This window comes from Phocoena phocoena, chromosome 3 (assembly GCF_963924675.1).
Source record: "Phocoena phocoena chromosome 3, mPhoPho1.1, whole genome shotgun sequence".
Lineage (NCBI taxonomy): Eukaryota > Metazoa > Chordata > Mammalia > Artiodactyla > Phocoenidae > Phocoena > Phocoena phocoena.
Genome location: NC_089221.1, coordinates 158,910,736 through 158,928,913, shown reverse-complemented (window position 1 = coordinate 158,928,913; position 18,178 = coordinate 158,910,736). Strand labels below are relative to the sequence as shown.

Genomic DNA, 18,178 nt, shown 5'->3' with positions numbered 1-18,178 from the left:
AATAAATAAATTTTAAAAAAAGATATTCCATCGCAGTGGCAGCTTTATAATGTGCTGGTTGGACTGACACGAATGGAACCAGTTGGGAGGGTCCCTCATGAGCGTGGATGTGGGGATGTGGACCCTTCACCTGCTATCAGAAGTGTGGGCAAGGCTACCAAAAAAAAAATGGTGTCTATTCTTTGCAATCTATCATCTCTCACTGATCTCAGATAGCAACCCTTAGCTTCTTGCCATTTCAAAGTATATTGTGTCAGAGCCCAGCAAAGGGAGAGTGGAGCTAAAAAACTCCCCTGGGGATTAATGACTATCCACATTCTATAAGGATGCTGCCAGGGCTGAGACATGGTGGGCAGGAAGAGGCTGAAGAGGATTCTAAATGTATCTCGAGGGACTTCCCTGGCGGTCTGGTGGTTAAGACTTCACCTTCCAAGGCAGGGGGTGCAGGTTCACTCCCTGGTCGGGGAGCTAAGATCCCACATGCCTCGTGGCCACAAAAACAAAACATAAAACAAAATATATCTCGAGAATCAAGCTTTCATCAGGCAGAACTGAGAATGGGCTACACACGAAAAATCATCCTCAGCATATGGAAGCAAGCTCCTTAGAAAACCAGGGGTGAGACTGTAGATTTACATAAGCATAAAATCCCTTTTGTCTACATAGGAGAGGGGGCGAACACAAATGGTCATGAACCCTGCACGGTGGTAGGTGGAAACACCAAAATATCATGCAAATCTTGCTTCCAAAAGGCATCACGGATTGTGCACGAGTCAGTCTTGATAGCTGCAAAAAGTCCTCCATGACACAGTGGGTTTAAGTGAGGACCGGAGACTTGGGTGTGATAGTTGGAAGAATGGCTGAACACTGAGGACATTAAATATGGCGGGATTTTAGTCTTCGCCTCTGGAGGTGGCAACTTTTACCAGCATTACTTGGAGTCTAAATGCTGCCGAGGGCAGTTGGAGCACATTCTCCAGAGGTCCCCCTTTCAGCATTCTGTAAACCTGTTCTTTAATTCCAACACTTTGTCCGGGGAGTCTGGTCTTCCTTGCTCAGGGAAGAAATACACAAACTAGGTGGTCAACAGCACTACATCAGCACCCTGACTCAACCCACAAGAGAAAGGCAAGGAGGGGAGGGTCTCAGATTGCGAGTGAGCTGGAAGAGAACCTAGCAAAACAAAACTAGGGCAGGCAGTTGGCAAGGAACTGTCAGCAGGAATTTCAGAAAGTTCAATTCCTGAACCTACCACCAGCACAAATGTATACACACACCCAACACGCACGCACGCACACACACACCACGCACGCATACATTCACACAGACATTATACACACAAGCTCGCACACACACCACACACCACGTACACACGTATGCACACTCAAGCCACACATCACACAGCCAGGGGCACACTCCCCCGCACCCTCTCAGGCGTTCCTTTACCTGGGCAGGTGCTTGGCGGGAGCACCGTCTGCTGGCAGATTTGGAACTCCGGCACCTGCGGCTCATCCCGTTTCCTTCTTTCTTCTGTCTGGAATGGCTGGAGACTTGGGAAGTCTTTCCAGAGAAGAAAATGAAAACATTGATTTTCCCTGCAGCTGCAGCACCACCTGGGGGCTGCATCTTAACAGGTGCCAGGCTGTGATCCGAGAGTAGGCCTAGGCTCCCTCTCAGGGCAGCCACTCAGTAAATGTCTGTTGAGCAAATGAATCTGCAGGCAAAATGGGCCAACACCACGAACGTGGGTTTTGAAGCTAGATAGGAGGAATGTGGATCCTGGTTCTGCCCCTTCCACTTGACTGTGGACAAGTAACTGCCATCCCTGCTGTCATTTCCATTTCCTGTGGTGGGATTTCCAGTACTCCACGCAGACGCTGCATAACGCAGCCTGGACAGGGCCTGCTGGGGTAGAGACGGGATGGGAAGCTAGCCACACCAGAGGCCCTGGATGCTCGTTCCCGGTGGGGATAGTGAGGGAAATACGGACCTGCTCTGTGCCAGCTTTAGGTCCCAAAGGGGAAGGGGTCAAGGGTCTGCTGATGACACCGTACAGAACTTTTTCCCCCGAAGGAGCAGACATCTTGAGGCGTTACAGCACAGTGGTTACAGACACAAGCTCTGGTGACACGGAACGCTGGGGGTGGGGAGGAGGCTGGGAAATGCTGCTGCTGAACTGTGTCATGTCAACCAAGCCCCAGCACCGCCCCCTGCCTCACTTTCCTCATACTACCTGCAGTATGTGGCTGGATGGAGTAGACAGGTGAAGCGGTCAGAGGCACTGTGCCCAGTGCCCGGCCAAGAGGTGGCACGCCCTCCTCCTCCCCTACCTGACCTCTGGAGAGCATGTGACCTCACTGGTAGAAGGGCCACTGGGTTGTCAGCACAAGCCAGGTGTCAGTTATAGCAGAGGAGAAAGATATTCCTATTACATCCTAGTTCCTGGTTGATGAAGTGCAATCCCCACACCTGGCAAAACTAAAATCCCCATATCCTTTCTGTAAGGAATGAGGGACGAGGCGAGACGTGTCCTACCAAGACATGGTCCAGTGGTGACAGAGGGCTGCAGAAAATTGGCAGAGGGAGCAGGTCTGCCTCTGGCTGGCAGTGGCCTTCCATCCCGCTCTATTCACCAAGTTCTGGTATCACTTACTCACCTGCGTAGGAGACCTGGGACACATCCTTCCCCTGGAGGTCCTGCAACTCTGGAACACGTGGCTCATTCTCCTCTCCTTGGGAGAGATCCAGCTGGGCAGCTGGGTCATCTATTCACAGAAAAGGGAAGGATACACATTCATCAGTGACCTGCTCCCACAGGAAACCAGGGTGGGAGGAGAGAGAAGTTGCCTGTCCCAGGCAACTCTGGGACAGGTAGAGAAGAGAGAAGTTGGAGGGACACGTGACAGGCCATGACACCAACAGGGGCCACACAGGGCCACAGAGAAGTGGAAAGACCAGAGCAAGCAGGGAGAGGGATGGGGAGGGAGGACACTAAAGGGGAAGCTGTGGGCCTGGGGCAACTCTTTCAGGCCTGTCAGTTAGAAAAACAGCAATGAAGAGATCCATAGAACAAGAACGACAGAAGAAAAGCAAATGCAAGGGACACAAGTTATATTTGGTTTTGTATGCAAAACAGGCAGCTAACAAGCCTAACTTACACGTCACAGCAGCAGGCAATGGTCAACCTGCAGAGTGGCCTTGGGGCCACTGTGTACAGGTGACCTCCCATCAGGGTTTAGGGGTGAACAGTGAGGTCAGATATGGGCCCCCTACCCTGGTCTCAGGAGAGAGGAGAGTTAAGTCTTACCTGGAGGCAGTGAGACGCCGCAGTCCTCCCCAATGATGAACTCTCCGTAGAAGCCAGTCTGGGCAGGGTCTAGAAGGGACCAGTCCTCTTCTGAGAAGCAGAAGATCATATCCTTGAAAGAAGAAACCCGGTTCTGAAACCACAGAACAGGTACACCTCAATCCAGGGACAAGCTAGGGGAGGGATGCTACAAACAAGTGGGAAGGAAGATGGGGTTGAGGCAGAGCCCCCAGCAACATGTGCAGATGGGAGAAAGAAAAAGCAGACAGGCTGCTCCAGAGCTCACACTGATTCCCTAGTTCTAGCCTGAGACCCACCTTGGATGCATCTGGTTTGGCAGAATCCAAACGGTGGATGCCTCACAGGGTGGCCAAGGATGTACAGAACAGGCCTTCCTACACAGTGCTGGGGAGGCTGCAACCCACAACTCCCAGGCAGGCAAATGTCCACCAGATTACCCACGTGTCCACCCTTTGATGCAGAGATTCCATTTCTACAGCTTATTTTGCACATGTGTGGCATGAGGTCTGTATGAGCTCCTTCGCTGCAGCACCGATGCTAACAAATGACAGTTAAAGCTGAAAACAAGGTCTATGCTCATCAACAAAGAACTGTTTAAGTAAGCTACAGGACATCCTACAAGGCCTGATCACACCCCCGTTAGAAAGAATAAGGGCTTCTCCGTACCGCGTAGGAAGCCCTCCAAAGTGTACTGTTACATGAAAAAAGCACCCGGCCAGAGGTTGTCTAGATTGTCCCTGTGTGCCCAGCACCTAAAAGTCTTGACCGTCGGCTGCTTCTGCAAAAGGTGCTAGGACCCCCAGGGTTACGTGCAGGAGGGAGACTTTTCTTACACTTTGTGTTATAAACCATAAGAATGTGTCAAAAATTAATTTTAATTTCTGAAATGATGGCATATCCACATAATACCGGGAGTCCACAAAAATAAAGAAGTCATTTACGAAATGGAAATGTAATTCTTAGCCAGTTAGAGCATGAAGCTAGGTTCTCAAATTTCCTCTAAATACTAATATGACAATTGGTGGTATATGTAAATGTCATCGAAAAATTATTTGTTTTGTTCGTAATAATCTGGAAACTTGATCATCTGATAGAATATCTGGGAGAAGTAAAATGTGAAAAGATGGGGCTTCCCCAGTGGCGCAGTGGTTGAGAGTCCGCCTGCCGATACAGGGGACATGGGTTTGTGCCCCGGTCCGGGAAGATCCCACATGCCGCGGAGCGGCTGGGCCCGTGAGCCATGGCCACTGAGCCTGCGTGTCCGGAGCCTGTGCTCTGCAACGGGAGAGGCCACAACAGGGAGAGGCCCGCGTACCGCAAAAAAAAAAAAAAAAAAGTGAAAAGATGAACAACTACTGGTCTAGATGACATTTCTGTTTGTACCTTCTAATCCCAGAAGAACAGAAATACATACATGTATTATTTCTACTAAGCCTGTCATTATATATTGGCTTAACAAGCACAGGTTTTCTGCAAAGTGTTTCAATCACAAAACATTTAAAATAAAATTCCATTTGGGTTTGTTTTTTGTCTTTTTTAAAAAAAAGCCCTTTATACAGTTAATTGAAAAGGACTTCAAAATAAAATTTGGGGGTAAAAATGCAACCCACAGTACTTCTGTATAATATACTAACATCTGTTTTTTCTTTTTTTTTTAAAAAAAAGAAAAAGAATTCACAATATTTTAAACACATGTCCTTGCATCTAAATCTCTGGAATATTACCAGTTACTGCCATACGGTTGCCTGGGGGCCAGGTGCCAGGTGTGGGGGTTGGTGGGTAGATGGGTGGGTGGGGACCTGGGTAAGGAGAATTTTCAATGCATCTTCTCTGGTACCTCTGGACCCTTCCTCCCCCACATACGTGCTTTTTAATTTTTTAAATTAAACCTAGAGAGTAATACAATGAACATGAAGGATACACCACTGTTCAACTAGAGTCAATAAATGAACATTTGGCCCTTTTGTCACATTTCCCCCTCTCACATATATGGTGACTGGGTATGTTCACTCATTCTCCTGGATATCTGGGGAGTTGCAGGTATCACAGGTTGTTACCCCAACATGTGACAGAGTGTATCTCCTAAGAAAGATGTTACTCTCCTACATCAGCACAATTCTTTTAGCACAGTTGCTCTCAACCAAGCGGATTGATTCTGCACCCAGAGGATATCGGGCAATGTCTGGAGACATTTTTGTCACCACTGAGGGGTGGGCACTACTGGCATCGAGAGGGTGGAGGCCAAGGATGCTGCTCAACACACCCCTACGGCCCAACTCGACAAAGAACTACCCAGCCAAAATGTCATCAGAGCCATGGTCAAGAAACTGCTCTACAAGGCAAAAAATATACAAATCAATTTTCACTGCAAAGTAAACGGGCTGTTACAGTGGAGGATTCCTGGACTGAATGTCAATATTATGACATAGTATGTGTTTCGTGTTTGGTAATTGCAATCATTGTTGCTTTTGTTGTGGTCATCCATTTACAATGCTTGGTGTCAGTTTATTTATCTCTTGTAAAAATAAAATACAGTGTGTGTGTGTGTGAAAAAAAAATAATAGTACTGCTAACTGATAATAATAGTACTGCAAACAATAGATAGAAAGATGGTATTATTGTGAGGGCTAAGAGATAATGTACGTTGAATGCCCAACACAATACCTGGCACAGAACAGATTTCAAGAAATGTTTCTTAAAGGAATAAATAGATGAATATATTAAAAAAGAAAAAAAAAACTGCTCTACAACCGAGAAATTTAATATTGCTTCAGTAATATCACCTAGTGTCTTCTGAATTATGAAATAGCATTACCCTTTCAAGGAAAAATATTTTGAAGAGCTTCACGGGTGACTGTGACAAGAGGTCAAGACTGGGAATTGCTGAGTTAAAAGCTTTCTAATGGGCCCCTAGAAATCTTGCTAAACACACATTGTCTTAAAATGTCAGTCATCTGGGATATAAATAAAATTCAATAGTCGCACGTTTATGTTACCACAGGCATATGTTTACAATTACTTATTTATACTTTTTTTTTGCCCAAGTCCATTCGATCAGAAAAGATTAAAAGTGTGATACTCCCCTGGCTACTTAGGGATGTAGGAAAACAGGCCTTTATACACGGTTGGAAATAACTGCACATTTCTGAACAATATTTGGGAGAATGTAGCAGAAGCATACACTGTGATCCAGTAATTCTATTTCTAGGAAATGTTCCTAAGGAAATCATTAGAGATGTATGCAAAAATGTGTGTAAAGAACGTAGCACAATGTTTTGCAGAATCATATGTGAGGCTTCTTTTCTTCTTTATGCTTTTCTCTAGTGTCTGAAGACCTACCTAAGCACGTATCATATATATTTTAATATTATTAAAAACTGGGGAATTCCCTGGTGGTCCAGTGGTTAGGACCTCAGTGCTTTCACTGCGGTGGCCCAGATTCAATCCCTGGTAGGGGAACTAAGATCCTGCAAGCTGAGTGGTACGGCCAAAAAAACAACCAAAAAAACCTGAAATAAAATACCCATGTACCCGCTAGTAAGATGTATGAACTATTAATAGGTAACAGTCTTTGCTTCAGGTTTTCTTTGAAAGGGTGTGGTGGGATTATGGTCTCCTCTGAGCTTCTCCCGACCCCAGTCCCACTCCCAGACCTTCCTAGAGGGAAGCTGCACTCTGGATTTGGTGTTTAATATTCTATGCATGGCTTTTAAACTCCCACTACATCCAAATATAGCCTGAAATGACAGCACTGTTTTGTAAGTATTTAAATGTTAAACTTGCCTTATATGCACCATTCTAGTTAAGATTTATTCACGTTGATATACGTACGTCTAGTTCATTGACTTTAATGTATACAATTTCATAGAATTATTCTTCTGTCATAATGTTTAGGTCTTTCCCAGCTCAGTGAACTCTCTCTTCTGTCACCCCATCCATGTGTAACAGTGCCTCCAGAGTAGCTGTGTAGAGGGAACATTGGGAACATACATCTTGACCGACATTAAGTATTTCTTCAAGTGGAGTACCTAAAGTACACTCCCACTGGCAATACATTGGCACGCCTATTTCCATACACCTTTGCCAACAACACTGGGCACTGTCAAATATCTAAGGTTCTAGCAACACTGTGGGTATGAAGCAATCACAGGAGGGTAACGCCCTTTACCTCGATGAACAGCTCTTCATGAATTTATTGGCCAGTTGGGTTTTGTCTTAAGATGCTCGCTTATTTTCTTTGCCTATTTTTCAATTTTCTAATGAGTTGCTCTTCCTACTTTTTTTAAACCAGCTTGTTATCAACTGTGGATATACTTCACTATCATAAAAGAAAAGATAACACTATTTCAATTTTTAAAAAATCTAAGTGTTTCAATCACTTTATGGTGATATGAGTCATCAGTAATATTAATGACATATAAAGAACTGCAAGAAAATGTTTAACAAATTAGTAAGGTGACCATTTTAGAAAAGAGCTTCAAAATCAGAAATGTGGCTTTGGAACAAAAACAGGCCAACATAGAAGAGAAGAAAAAGTCCAGAAACAAAATTTGGCATACCTAAAACTTTAATCTACATGAAAAAAACAGAACCCTAATCAATGGGGAAAAAGAAAGATGACTTTCATCTGATGTGCCTGATACAGTTGGCTAACTACTTAGAAATAAAACTAGATTCTGATCCTTGATCATAAAGAATATAAAAATAAAAAACTGGAAGCCTCCCCATCCCCGCAAAGGCTTTCAGGCACTAAAAATAGAGACGCCATATGAAGAAGTAATTGGCAGATACTCCACATAAAAATTATGAATATCCACAGTAATGAAAAAGCACGAATGAAACTAAATGACAAACTGGGAATAAAGGCACACCACTTAAGAAAGGCAAAGAGTGCTTTAAATATACGGAGCCCTTACACAATTGGAAAAGCTTTCCATCCCAATAAAAAAAGGTGAGGGAACCAAGAAAGTAAATATTTTAAAACATATGAAAAAAAGTTCACCTTTACTAGTACATGAAAATATGTATATAAAAGACTAGTATCAATCTTCACTTTGGGGACTTCCCTGGTGGTGCAGTGGTTGAGAATCCACCTGCCAACGCAGGGACATGGGTTCTAGCCCTGGTCCAGGAGGATCCCACATGCCGCGGAGCAGCTAAGCCCGTGCGCCACAACTACTAAGCCTACGCTCTAGAGCCCGTGAGCCACAACCACTGAGCCCACGCACTCTAGGGCCCGTGCTCCGCAACAAAGAGAAGCCACTGCAATGAGAAGCCCCTGTACCACAACAAAGAGTAGCCCCCACTCGCCACAACTAGAGAAAGCCTGTGCACAGCAATGAAGACCCAACGCAGCCAAAAATAAATTTATATATTAAAAAAAAACTTCACTTTGATAAAGTTTCAAAAAGAAAGGTGATGAATTTCACCCGAGCCTAGAGGCCAAAATTCTTACACTCCAATCATAGAAATCCTCTGGAATCTTCAAAAAAGCTTCTATACTAATAAGTAAAATTAACAAGGTTGCTGGTTAGAAGGTCAGTATACAAAAATCAGTTGTATTTCTATATATGAACAAGTGGAAGATGAAATATTAAAAAACCATACCACTTACAATAGCATCAAAAGTCATGAAATTCTTAAGGAAAATGTTTACCAAATATGTACCCCATCCAAACACTGAAGAACTAAGTAAATGGAAAGATTTAACATGTTCCTAGATGGGAAGACTTCAAAATGTTAAGATGTCAATTTGCCCCACAATGATCTATAAATTCAGTTCAATTCCACATAAAAATTCCAGGAGACTTTATTTATTTTTAATTGATGTGTTGATTCTAAAATTTATAAGGACATACAAAGCACTTAGAGTAGCCAAAAGAACTTTGAAAAACAAAAGTCAAATTGGAGGACTCACTACCAAATGCAAAACTAAGTATAAAGTTATAGTGTTCTTGGCATAAAGGATCAAAACATAAGTCAGGGTACCAGGTAGAGCCCAGATGTCCAGACATATGTGGACAACCAATTTTTGACAAAGGTGCCAAGGCAATTCAATGGGAGAAAGGGAAATCTGTTCAGTGAATGGTGATAAACAACTAAATATCAACATAATAAAAAAACAATCCTACACCTCATACAATACACAAAATATAATTTTAAAAGGAACCAAAGGGGTGCAGTGGTTAAGAATCCACCTGCCAATGCAGGGGACATGGGTTCGATCCCTGGTCAGGGAAAATCCCACGTGCCGCGGAGCAACTAAGCCCGTGTGCCACAACTACCAAGCCCGTGCACCTAGAGCCCATGCTCCACAACAGGAGATGCCACAACTTGCTGCAACTAGAGAGCCCACGTGCCACAACTACTGAAGCCCGTGTGCCTAGAGCCCATGCTCCTCAACAAGAGAAGCCACGGCAATGAGAAGCCCTCACACCACAACGAAGAGTAGCCCCCGCTCGCTGCAACAAGAGAATGCCCTAGTGCAGCAACGAAGACCCAATGTGGCCAAAAATAAATAAATAAATAATTTTATTTAAAAAAACAACAACAACAACAACAAAAAAAGCCACCTGAGACCCTTACCCCAGAGATCAGAGCTTACATGACCCATATGGGGAACAACACTTCACGGCCCTCGATGTGACACATGGGGAAAGACAACCCAGCCTGGCACTCTCACCAAAACGTGTAACCTGAATCTCATCGTGAGTTAGAACCTATCTGAGCAGAGTCTGCCATTACAACTAATCTTCACTCTTCAGAACTACTGATGCCGTGACAAACACTGAAATTCTAAGGAGAAAACGTTGCACATGGGACAACTAATAATTGGGAAGCATGATGCTCTATGACTATTATTTTAATGTTGAATTTCCAGAATGTAGTAACTGTATCGTGGTTATGTAAGCAAATGCCCTTGCTTTTAGGAAATATGCTCCCTTGGCATGAACAAGGAGATAAAAGGGGAAGAATGTCTGCATATAACTCCCTAAAGATTCAGGAAAAAAAATGGTGGGGGGGCCGTTGGGGCTGAGACAGAGACAGAGTAAGAGAGACAGAGGGAGGAGGGAGAGGGAGAGAGATAGTGACAGAGAATGGGGGAATTAAAGTGAAGAGTAGTTGCAGTATTTCTATTCTGGCAGTCTCCCCCAAGCTTGATATTAATGCGAAAGCAAAAGTTAAAAATAAAAATAAATATAATATTTTAAAAATGTCTAAAGATGAATCCGTTTGGAACTGGGCTTCTCAAATTTGGATGTACATATCAATCACTCAAGCATCCTGGTAAAAATGCACATTATGCCCCTGCAGGTCTGGGGTGGAGCCTGAGAGCCAACAGTTATCAGCCCTTAAGTGGCTTTACTGCTAGCCAGAGGCCAGTGTGGGGGAAGCCTGTCCAAGACAAGTTCCACAGAGTGGAAGACAAGCCTCAGGAAGCCACAGGCTCTCCTCACAAGGGCTTGCAGCAAAGAACTTGATGTTGGTCTTGAAGGGGGTAAGAATACACCACTCCAAAATATGCCACTTTGGCCTAAGGGCTGTTTTGAGCTGTAGGCAATGGAGAAACAGAAAGACTGCAGAAGTAGTACCCTCCCCCTACTTGCCTAAAGGCAGGGCGTAAATTTTCCTTTGTGAAGGACTCCTCCCCTCCTACCAGGGTGGGCAATGTGACTCTTAATAACCAGACAGAACTCTAGACTCTTTATCAGCCCAGAGACAGCATAACAAATTTAACTAAATAACCTTTATCTTCCATTAGTTTCCACATATAGCTACCTTCCCACAATTTACCAGCTCAAAATCCTCTTTGTCTTGTCATTTCTCCATAAATGTATTGCCTGTAGTTAAAATGGTATAATTCTCTGGGTCTGACTGCCTTCTAGTTTTCCGTTCATTTCTGTGAGGCACCCCATAGCCATATAAAATAAATATTTTTCACCTGTTAATCTGTCTTTTATCAGCTCGATTTGCAGTTTTCCAGCCACTGAACCTTAGAGAGTAGAAGAAAAAGTTTTTTTCCTCCCTGACTAGTCTCTTAATGAGAAAAAGATGGTAACTGCCACTATTGGTGAAATATGAAAGAAGTCAGTGCTCTAAGACAGCACTGCAGAGGTGTCTGGTTCTGAAGATTCTGAAGAAAAAACGGGCAAGTACGTACTTTTCAAAACAGATATGGGGCTTCCCTGGTGGCGCAGTGGTTGAGAGTCCGCCTGCCGATGCAGGGGACGCGGGTTCGTGTCCCGGTCTGGGAGGATCCCACATGCCGCGGAGCGGCTGGGCCCATGAGCCATGGCCGCTGAGCCCGCACGTCTGGAGCCTGTGCTCCACAACGGGAGAGGCCCAACAGTGACAGGCCCGCGTACCGCAAAAAGAAAAAACAAAAAAAAAACCAAAAAAAAAAAAAAAACAGATATGGCTGTGTTTCCCCTGTAAGCCTTGGATAGGTGTCTGTGAATCTACCCCAAACTGCAATAGGAACAAAACACGGTAGGCATGGATGTTCACAGCATCATGTAAGCAAACCCAAGTCCCAGGTCCCGGGAAATGGATCAATGATGCTCCAATCGCTGACAATCTGGCACAGCCACTTAGCAGGATACCCAGGGAGCTTTTATATCATATGGAGAAATGCTTACATACACACTGGAGAGAAAGCATAAACACAGGACTCAATACAGCATGATCCTAGAAAGGCACAAACAAAACAGCAGAGAAAAGAAGGAAGTTCATCAAGACACTGAGAGATCTTCTCAGATAACTGGAAACATGTAATATCCTTTCACTTTCTAAATCTTGTCAATTTTTATAACAAGAATGGGTGGGGGAAATAAATATGTCCATTTAAAATTAAAGTTTCAGAGGAGACTTCTGCTGCCTTCTCGAGGATGGAGCAGACATACATTCCTTTAATTCCCCCCACTGAGTACAATTAAAACCCCAGGAAATTATATATTAAAAAAACACAGCAAACTCTCTCTGAAAGGTGGAAAGAGGAAGGCACACCAGCTAGGGACCTCAGACAACACAGCGAGGAACAACAGAGTGGTGAGTACCCTGGTTTTTCTTTCTGCCTCATATATCAAAACTTGAAGCTGAAGGAGCAGGTGACCCCAAAATACCAACAGGCACAGATAAAAATACAACCCTAACAAAAGCCTGTTCTCTCAGCCACAGGACCAGGAAAGTAGCTAGACAGACAATAACCGCTCTAGTCCAGCCAAGCACCACAAAAAAACATGGCCCCCAACCTCGCTTATGCTAGCAGAGAATGGGTGGGAGCCTAGACTTCCACCCTCACCAGGCTGCAATGAAGTGCCCCAGCACCCCCACTGGTGGTCTCAGAGAAGGCCAAGGCCAAGCAGAAAGCTGGGACTTCCATCCCCGCTGACTAAGATCAGTCCTTCCCCCACACCACCCCAACACAGACTGTATCAGTGGAGACCACATGGGGAGCTGGAACTCCCAACCCCCTCAGAAATCCAAGACATTTTCAAATGAATCAAAAAAAGGTACACGTGTAGACTTCCCTGGTGGCGCAGTGGTTAAGAATCCACCTGCCAATGCAGGGGACACGGGTTTGATCCCTGGTCCGGGAAGATCCCTCATGCCGCGGAGCAACTAAGCCCGTGCGCCACAACTACTGAAGCCCGAATGCCTGGAGCCCGTACTCCGCAACAAGAGAAGCCACCGCAATGAGAAGCCCGCGCACCACAACGAAGAGTAGCTCCCGCTCGAGGCAACTAGAGAAAACCCGTGCACAGCAATGAAGACCCAACGCTGCCAAAAAAAAAAAAAAAAAAAAGAAAGGTACATTTGCCAACACCGGACTTATCCTAAAAGAATGGCTAAAGAATATTCTCTAAACAGAAAGGAAACAATAAGAGAAGGAACTATGGAACATAAGAAAGGAAGAGAGGAAAAAGTCAAAATATGAGCAAGGCGATAGGCTGTCCTTCTCCTTTTTAAGTTTTCTAAATAAATATTTGATAGTTGCACCAGTTATAACATTGTCTGACACGTGGTTCTAAATGTATGTAGAGAAACTATTTAAATCAATTGTATTATAAAAGGAGGAGGGGGAGGGGATGTAAAGTTATGTATATTTACTACCTAGAGCAACTGAGACAGGAAGGAAGGGGGAAGGGCACAACCATTAAAAAAATGACACAACCGTTAAGAAGAACAGGATACCACAAAAACCGGTTAGAACCTACTAGGCCCAAGATGGTGGAAGATCTGACTTCCAGTGGACCTTGAGCCTCATTATATGCTCCTTGTAATACATCAGCATATGCTAAATGACACACCCCCAGGCACATAACAGTTCTGAGGCCAACCATAAGAGGCCAAAATACGGGGCGGTGGCGCAATTCCTGGAAATCTCTGTCCCTTCCCCAAAAGAACTGGAATAATCCTCCCACTCCTTAGCCTGTGAAATTACCCAGCCCATAAAAACTAACCACCCCATATTTCAGTGCCGCCTCTTGCCTTCTGAGAAGGCTTACACTGTCTGTGGAGTATGTATCTCTCTAAATAAACCGCTTTCACACTACTATGGTTCACTCTTGAATTCTTTCCTGTGCGAAGCCAAGGACCCTCACTTAGTGGCTGTCCCAGGAGCTCCCCCAAGACCGGGGACATGACGATCCTCTCGTGCCCCGTTTTTCCTGCAACACAATCACTAAAAAGCTCTATTGACAAAGGTTCTTTGCTTGACCAAACTTTAGTCAGGCTCCTGAACCTTCCCCTGGGCCCATCTGTGCACTTCCTTGTAAAACTCAATTTCAGCATAAGTCAGTTTAACCAGAACGTCCTGTCTTCCACATCTGATTGGCTTCCACATCCTAGGTGATGTCTGGTCACGCTGGCCTGTCTGCAGCAAGAATCCTGTTAGGTTGGTCTAGCCAGAATCCCTCCTATCCCTGATGCTCTCTCTTAGTAATTTTCCATCCACTGACCCCACCCTGCTCCTTGGCTCTAAGTTCCCATTTGCCCATGCTGTATTTGGAATTAAGCCCCACCTCTCCTCCACTGTAAAATTCCGTTACAGTGGTCCCTATACCTGTCAACATGGTCCTGAATAAAGTCTGCCTTACCAACTGTAACAAGCGTCACTGAATATTTTTTTAACAATATAAAGATATACACTTGACAATGCACTAGGCAAACAGAAATGGAATTCTTCGAAATGTTCAACTAACCCACAGGAAGTCAAGAAAAAGAAAATGAAGAAGCAAAAAACAGAACAAATAGAAAAAAAAAAACAGAACAGACTTAAGCCCTAACATGCCAATAATTACATTAAATACAAATGGTCTATGTACATCAGTTAAAACACAGTGACTGGCAGAATGGATTAAAAAACATGACCCAACTATATGCTATCTAAAAGAAACTCACTTCAAACCTAATGATACCAACAGGTTGGAAGTGAAAGGGTGGGAAATATTTAATATGCAATTATTAATCAAAAGAAAGAGTAGCTATATTTATACCAGATAAAGTACGTCAGAATAAAGGAAATTATCAGAGAGAGGGGGACATTACATATAATAATAAAAGGGTCAATCCAACAAGAAGGCATAGCAATCCTAAATGTGTATGTCTCAAACAAAAGAGCTGTAAAATATGTGAAGCAAAAGCTGACAGAACAGAAAAGAGAAACAGACAAATCAACTACTATAGTTGACAAATCAGCTACTATAGTTGGAGACTTTGACATCCCTCTCTCAAAAACGAATACAACAATCAATTAGAAAATAAGCAAGGATACAGAAGAACTCAATAGCACCATCAACAAACGGGAGCCAATCAGCATTTATAGAACACTTCACTAGACAATAGCAAAATGTTTTGTTATTCAAATGGCCACAGAATATATACAAAGACAGACCATACCCTGGGTCATCGAAATCCTGGAAGGAGAGGAGAAACTCCCAACAAATTTGAAGGAGTTGAAATAATATGGTGTGTTCTCTGAAAACAATGGAATCGAACTAGATATTAATCAATAGTAGAAAGGTAACAGGAAAATCTCCAAACCCTTGGAAATTTAACACCACACTTCTAAAGTGTGATAAAGAAGAAGTCTCCAGGGAAATTTAAAAATACTTTGAAGTGACTGAAAACAAAAATATTGTATTATAATCTGTGGGACCTTGTTAAAGCAGTAGGGTAGCTAAAGCAGGGAAATTTATAGCACTAAAATGCTTACATCAGAAATGCTTACGTTTGAGTCTCAAATCAATTATCTAAGCTCCCACCTCAAGAACCCAGAAAGGGAATAGTAAAACAAACCCAAACATGCTAAATGAAGAAAATAACATGAGAGCAGAAATCAATGAAATTGAAGACAGAAAAATAATAGAGAAAAATCAATGAAATAAAGAGCTAGTTCTTTGAAAATATCAATAAAATTGAAAACCTCTGAAATGATTGACAAAGAAAAATAAAGGCACAAATTTTCAATATCAGGAATGAAACAGGGATATCATAGACCTTGCTGATAACAGAAAGGATGATAAAGGAAAACAACAAATCACTCCACACACAAAAATTTAACAACTTAGATGAAATGAAACGATTCTTTGAAAAATACATACTACCACAACTCATCCACTATGAAACAGTATGAATAGCCCTATAACCACTAAGGAAGTTTAATATATAATTAAAATACCACACACAACCCACCCCACCCCCAAACCTTCAGGTTCTTACAGTTTCACTAGAGTATCCTACCAAATGTTCAAAGAATGAACACTAATTCTATACAATCTCTTTTAGAAAACAAGAAGAGGGGACACTTCCCAATTCATCTTCTGAAGCTAGTATTACCCTGTACAAAACTAGGCAAAGACAGTAAAGAAAACAAACAAACAAAAACCACTGACAGGTATCTCTCATCAACATAGATAAAAAATCCTTAACAACCAGCGCTCAGCAAGTCATGGGGTGGGGTGCGGGGAAGGGGGAGCGGCGCTAGCGTACAGGTAACTGTGCCCCTGCCGGGCGTGCGGTGCCCACTGTCCGCTCCCGCTTTTGTTGCTTCACAGCAAGCACGTGGGAAATACGGGCAGGGCGAGCTCCAGTCCCCCGCCCGCGCTCCTGCCAGGTCTCTGCGTGAGTCTCTGGCGTCCTGCCGCAGCCGGGCCAGCTCGGGACGCCCCGTGGTTCCGGGGGCTCTTAGGGGCCTCGCGAACCCGGCGGGCCGAGGCCGTCTTCCCCTGGGCCCGGCCGTTCCTGTTGGCTGCAGACACAGACCGCAAGCTCGAGGACGCTGGTGTCCAGTTTCCCTTGACCTTGAGGACCCGGGAAGGTCGTACGAGCCATGGCTATGCCTAGCGTCAGATTGCCCAGCAGCGTTTTAAGAAAACCAGATGCCTGGATTGGGCTCTGCGGAGCGCTACGAGGGTCACCTTCACATAAACACTGTGCTTCCTGGAATCGATACTTATATTTGTCTAGTACCAAGTTAAATGCTTCAAATTGTAAAACATTTTTCCATAACATTTTCTCACTGAGACTCTCAGGGCTTTTAATATCTCAAGAACATATCTTCCCATTTTCCATAAGACTCAAAAGTAGTGTAAGCGGGCTTCCCTGGTGGTGCAGTGGTTGAGAGTCCGCCTGCCGATGCAGGGGACGCGGGTTCGTGCCCCGGTCCGGGAAGATCCCACATGCCGCGGAGCAGCTGGGCCCGTGAGCCATAGCCACTGAGCCTGCGCGTCCGGAGCCTGAGCTCCACAACGCGAGAGGCCACAACAGTGAGAGGCCCGCGTACCGCAAAACAAAAAAGTAATGTAAGCTCTAAAAAAATCCACTAAAAAGACTCTGCAAAAAGTGGAAGATGAAGGGGACTCATGAGATGAGTGAGCAGGAAGAGGAGCCAGAGGACGACCCCAGTGCGGTCAGAGACCATAAGGACCTGGACAAAGTAGTGCAGTCTTTCCGATATGATGTTACCCTGAAGACGGGCCTAGATATCGGGAGAAACAACGTGGAAGATGCATTCTACAAAGGTGAACTCAGGCTGAACGGGGAAAAATTATGGAAGAAAAGCAGAACGGTGAAAGTGGGAGATACATTGGATCTTCTAATTGGAGAGGATAGAGAAGCAGAAACAGAGACAGTGATGAGGATTCTCCTGAAAAAAGTGTTTGAAGAGAAGACCAGCAGTGAGAAATACAGAGTGGTGTTATGGCAGTGGAAAAAGTTAAAATTGCCTTAAAAAAGTACACTCAAATAAATGGATTGCTTTTCAGCAAAAAAAAAAAAAAAAAAACCTTAACAAAATAAATAATAGCTAATAAAATTCAGCAATATATAAATAGAATTTTATATGACAAGAAGGTGTTTATTCCAGGGAAGCAAGGCTGGTTCAAAACTCAAACAATACAATCCATAATATTAACAGCCTAAAGAAAATTCACATGATCATATCAACTGAAGTAGAAAAGGTTTTGACAAATTCAACAATCACACATAATAAAAACTCCAGAAAAATAGGAATTAAGAAACTTACTCAACTTGATAATTTATTTAAAATTTACAGCTAACATTATACTTAATTGTGACAGACTGAATGCATTCCCCCTAATATCGGGAACAAGGCAAGGATGGGTGTCTGTCCCCGCTGCTGCTATTCAACATTGTGCTGGGAGTTCTAGCCAGTGGAATGAGGCAAGAAAAGGAAATAAAAGCATAAAAACTGGAAAGAAAGAAAGAAAACTGCCTTTATTTGCAGATGACACGATTGTCTACAGAGAAACTCCAGGAACTGTTTAAAATAAAATAAAAACCCCAAACCCTCCTTAAACTGATGTATGAATCCAGCAAGGTCACAGA

The 18,178-nt window shown here is 43.8% G+C and overlaps 1 protein-coding gene and 1 pseudogene across 1 annotated transcript in view; one reads left to right on the top strand and one right to left on the bottom strand.

Moving 5' to 3' along the window:
- Positions 1-18,178, bottom strand: part of ZNF496 (zinc finger protein 496) — a 39,413-nt gene that overhangs the window by 8,105 nt on the left and 13,130 nt on the right. The window contains exons 7-9 of the mRNA XM_065875555.1: positions 3,308-3,440; positions 2,658-2,765; positions 1,447-1,560 (exon numbers count right to left, since the gene is read on the bottom strand). Coding sequence (XP_065731627.1) covers positions 1,447-1,560; positions 2,658-2,765; positions 3,308-3,440 — 355 coding nt within the window. The remainder of the gene's footprint in view (positions 1-1,446; positions 1,561-2,657; positions 2,766-3,307; positions 3,441-18,178) is intronic.
- On the top strand, positions 16,656-17,561 carry LOC136121647 (mitochondrial transcription rescue factor 1-like; annotated as a pseudogene).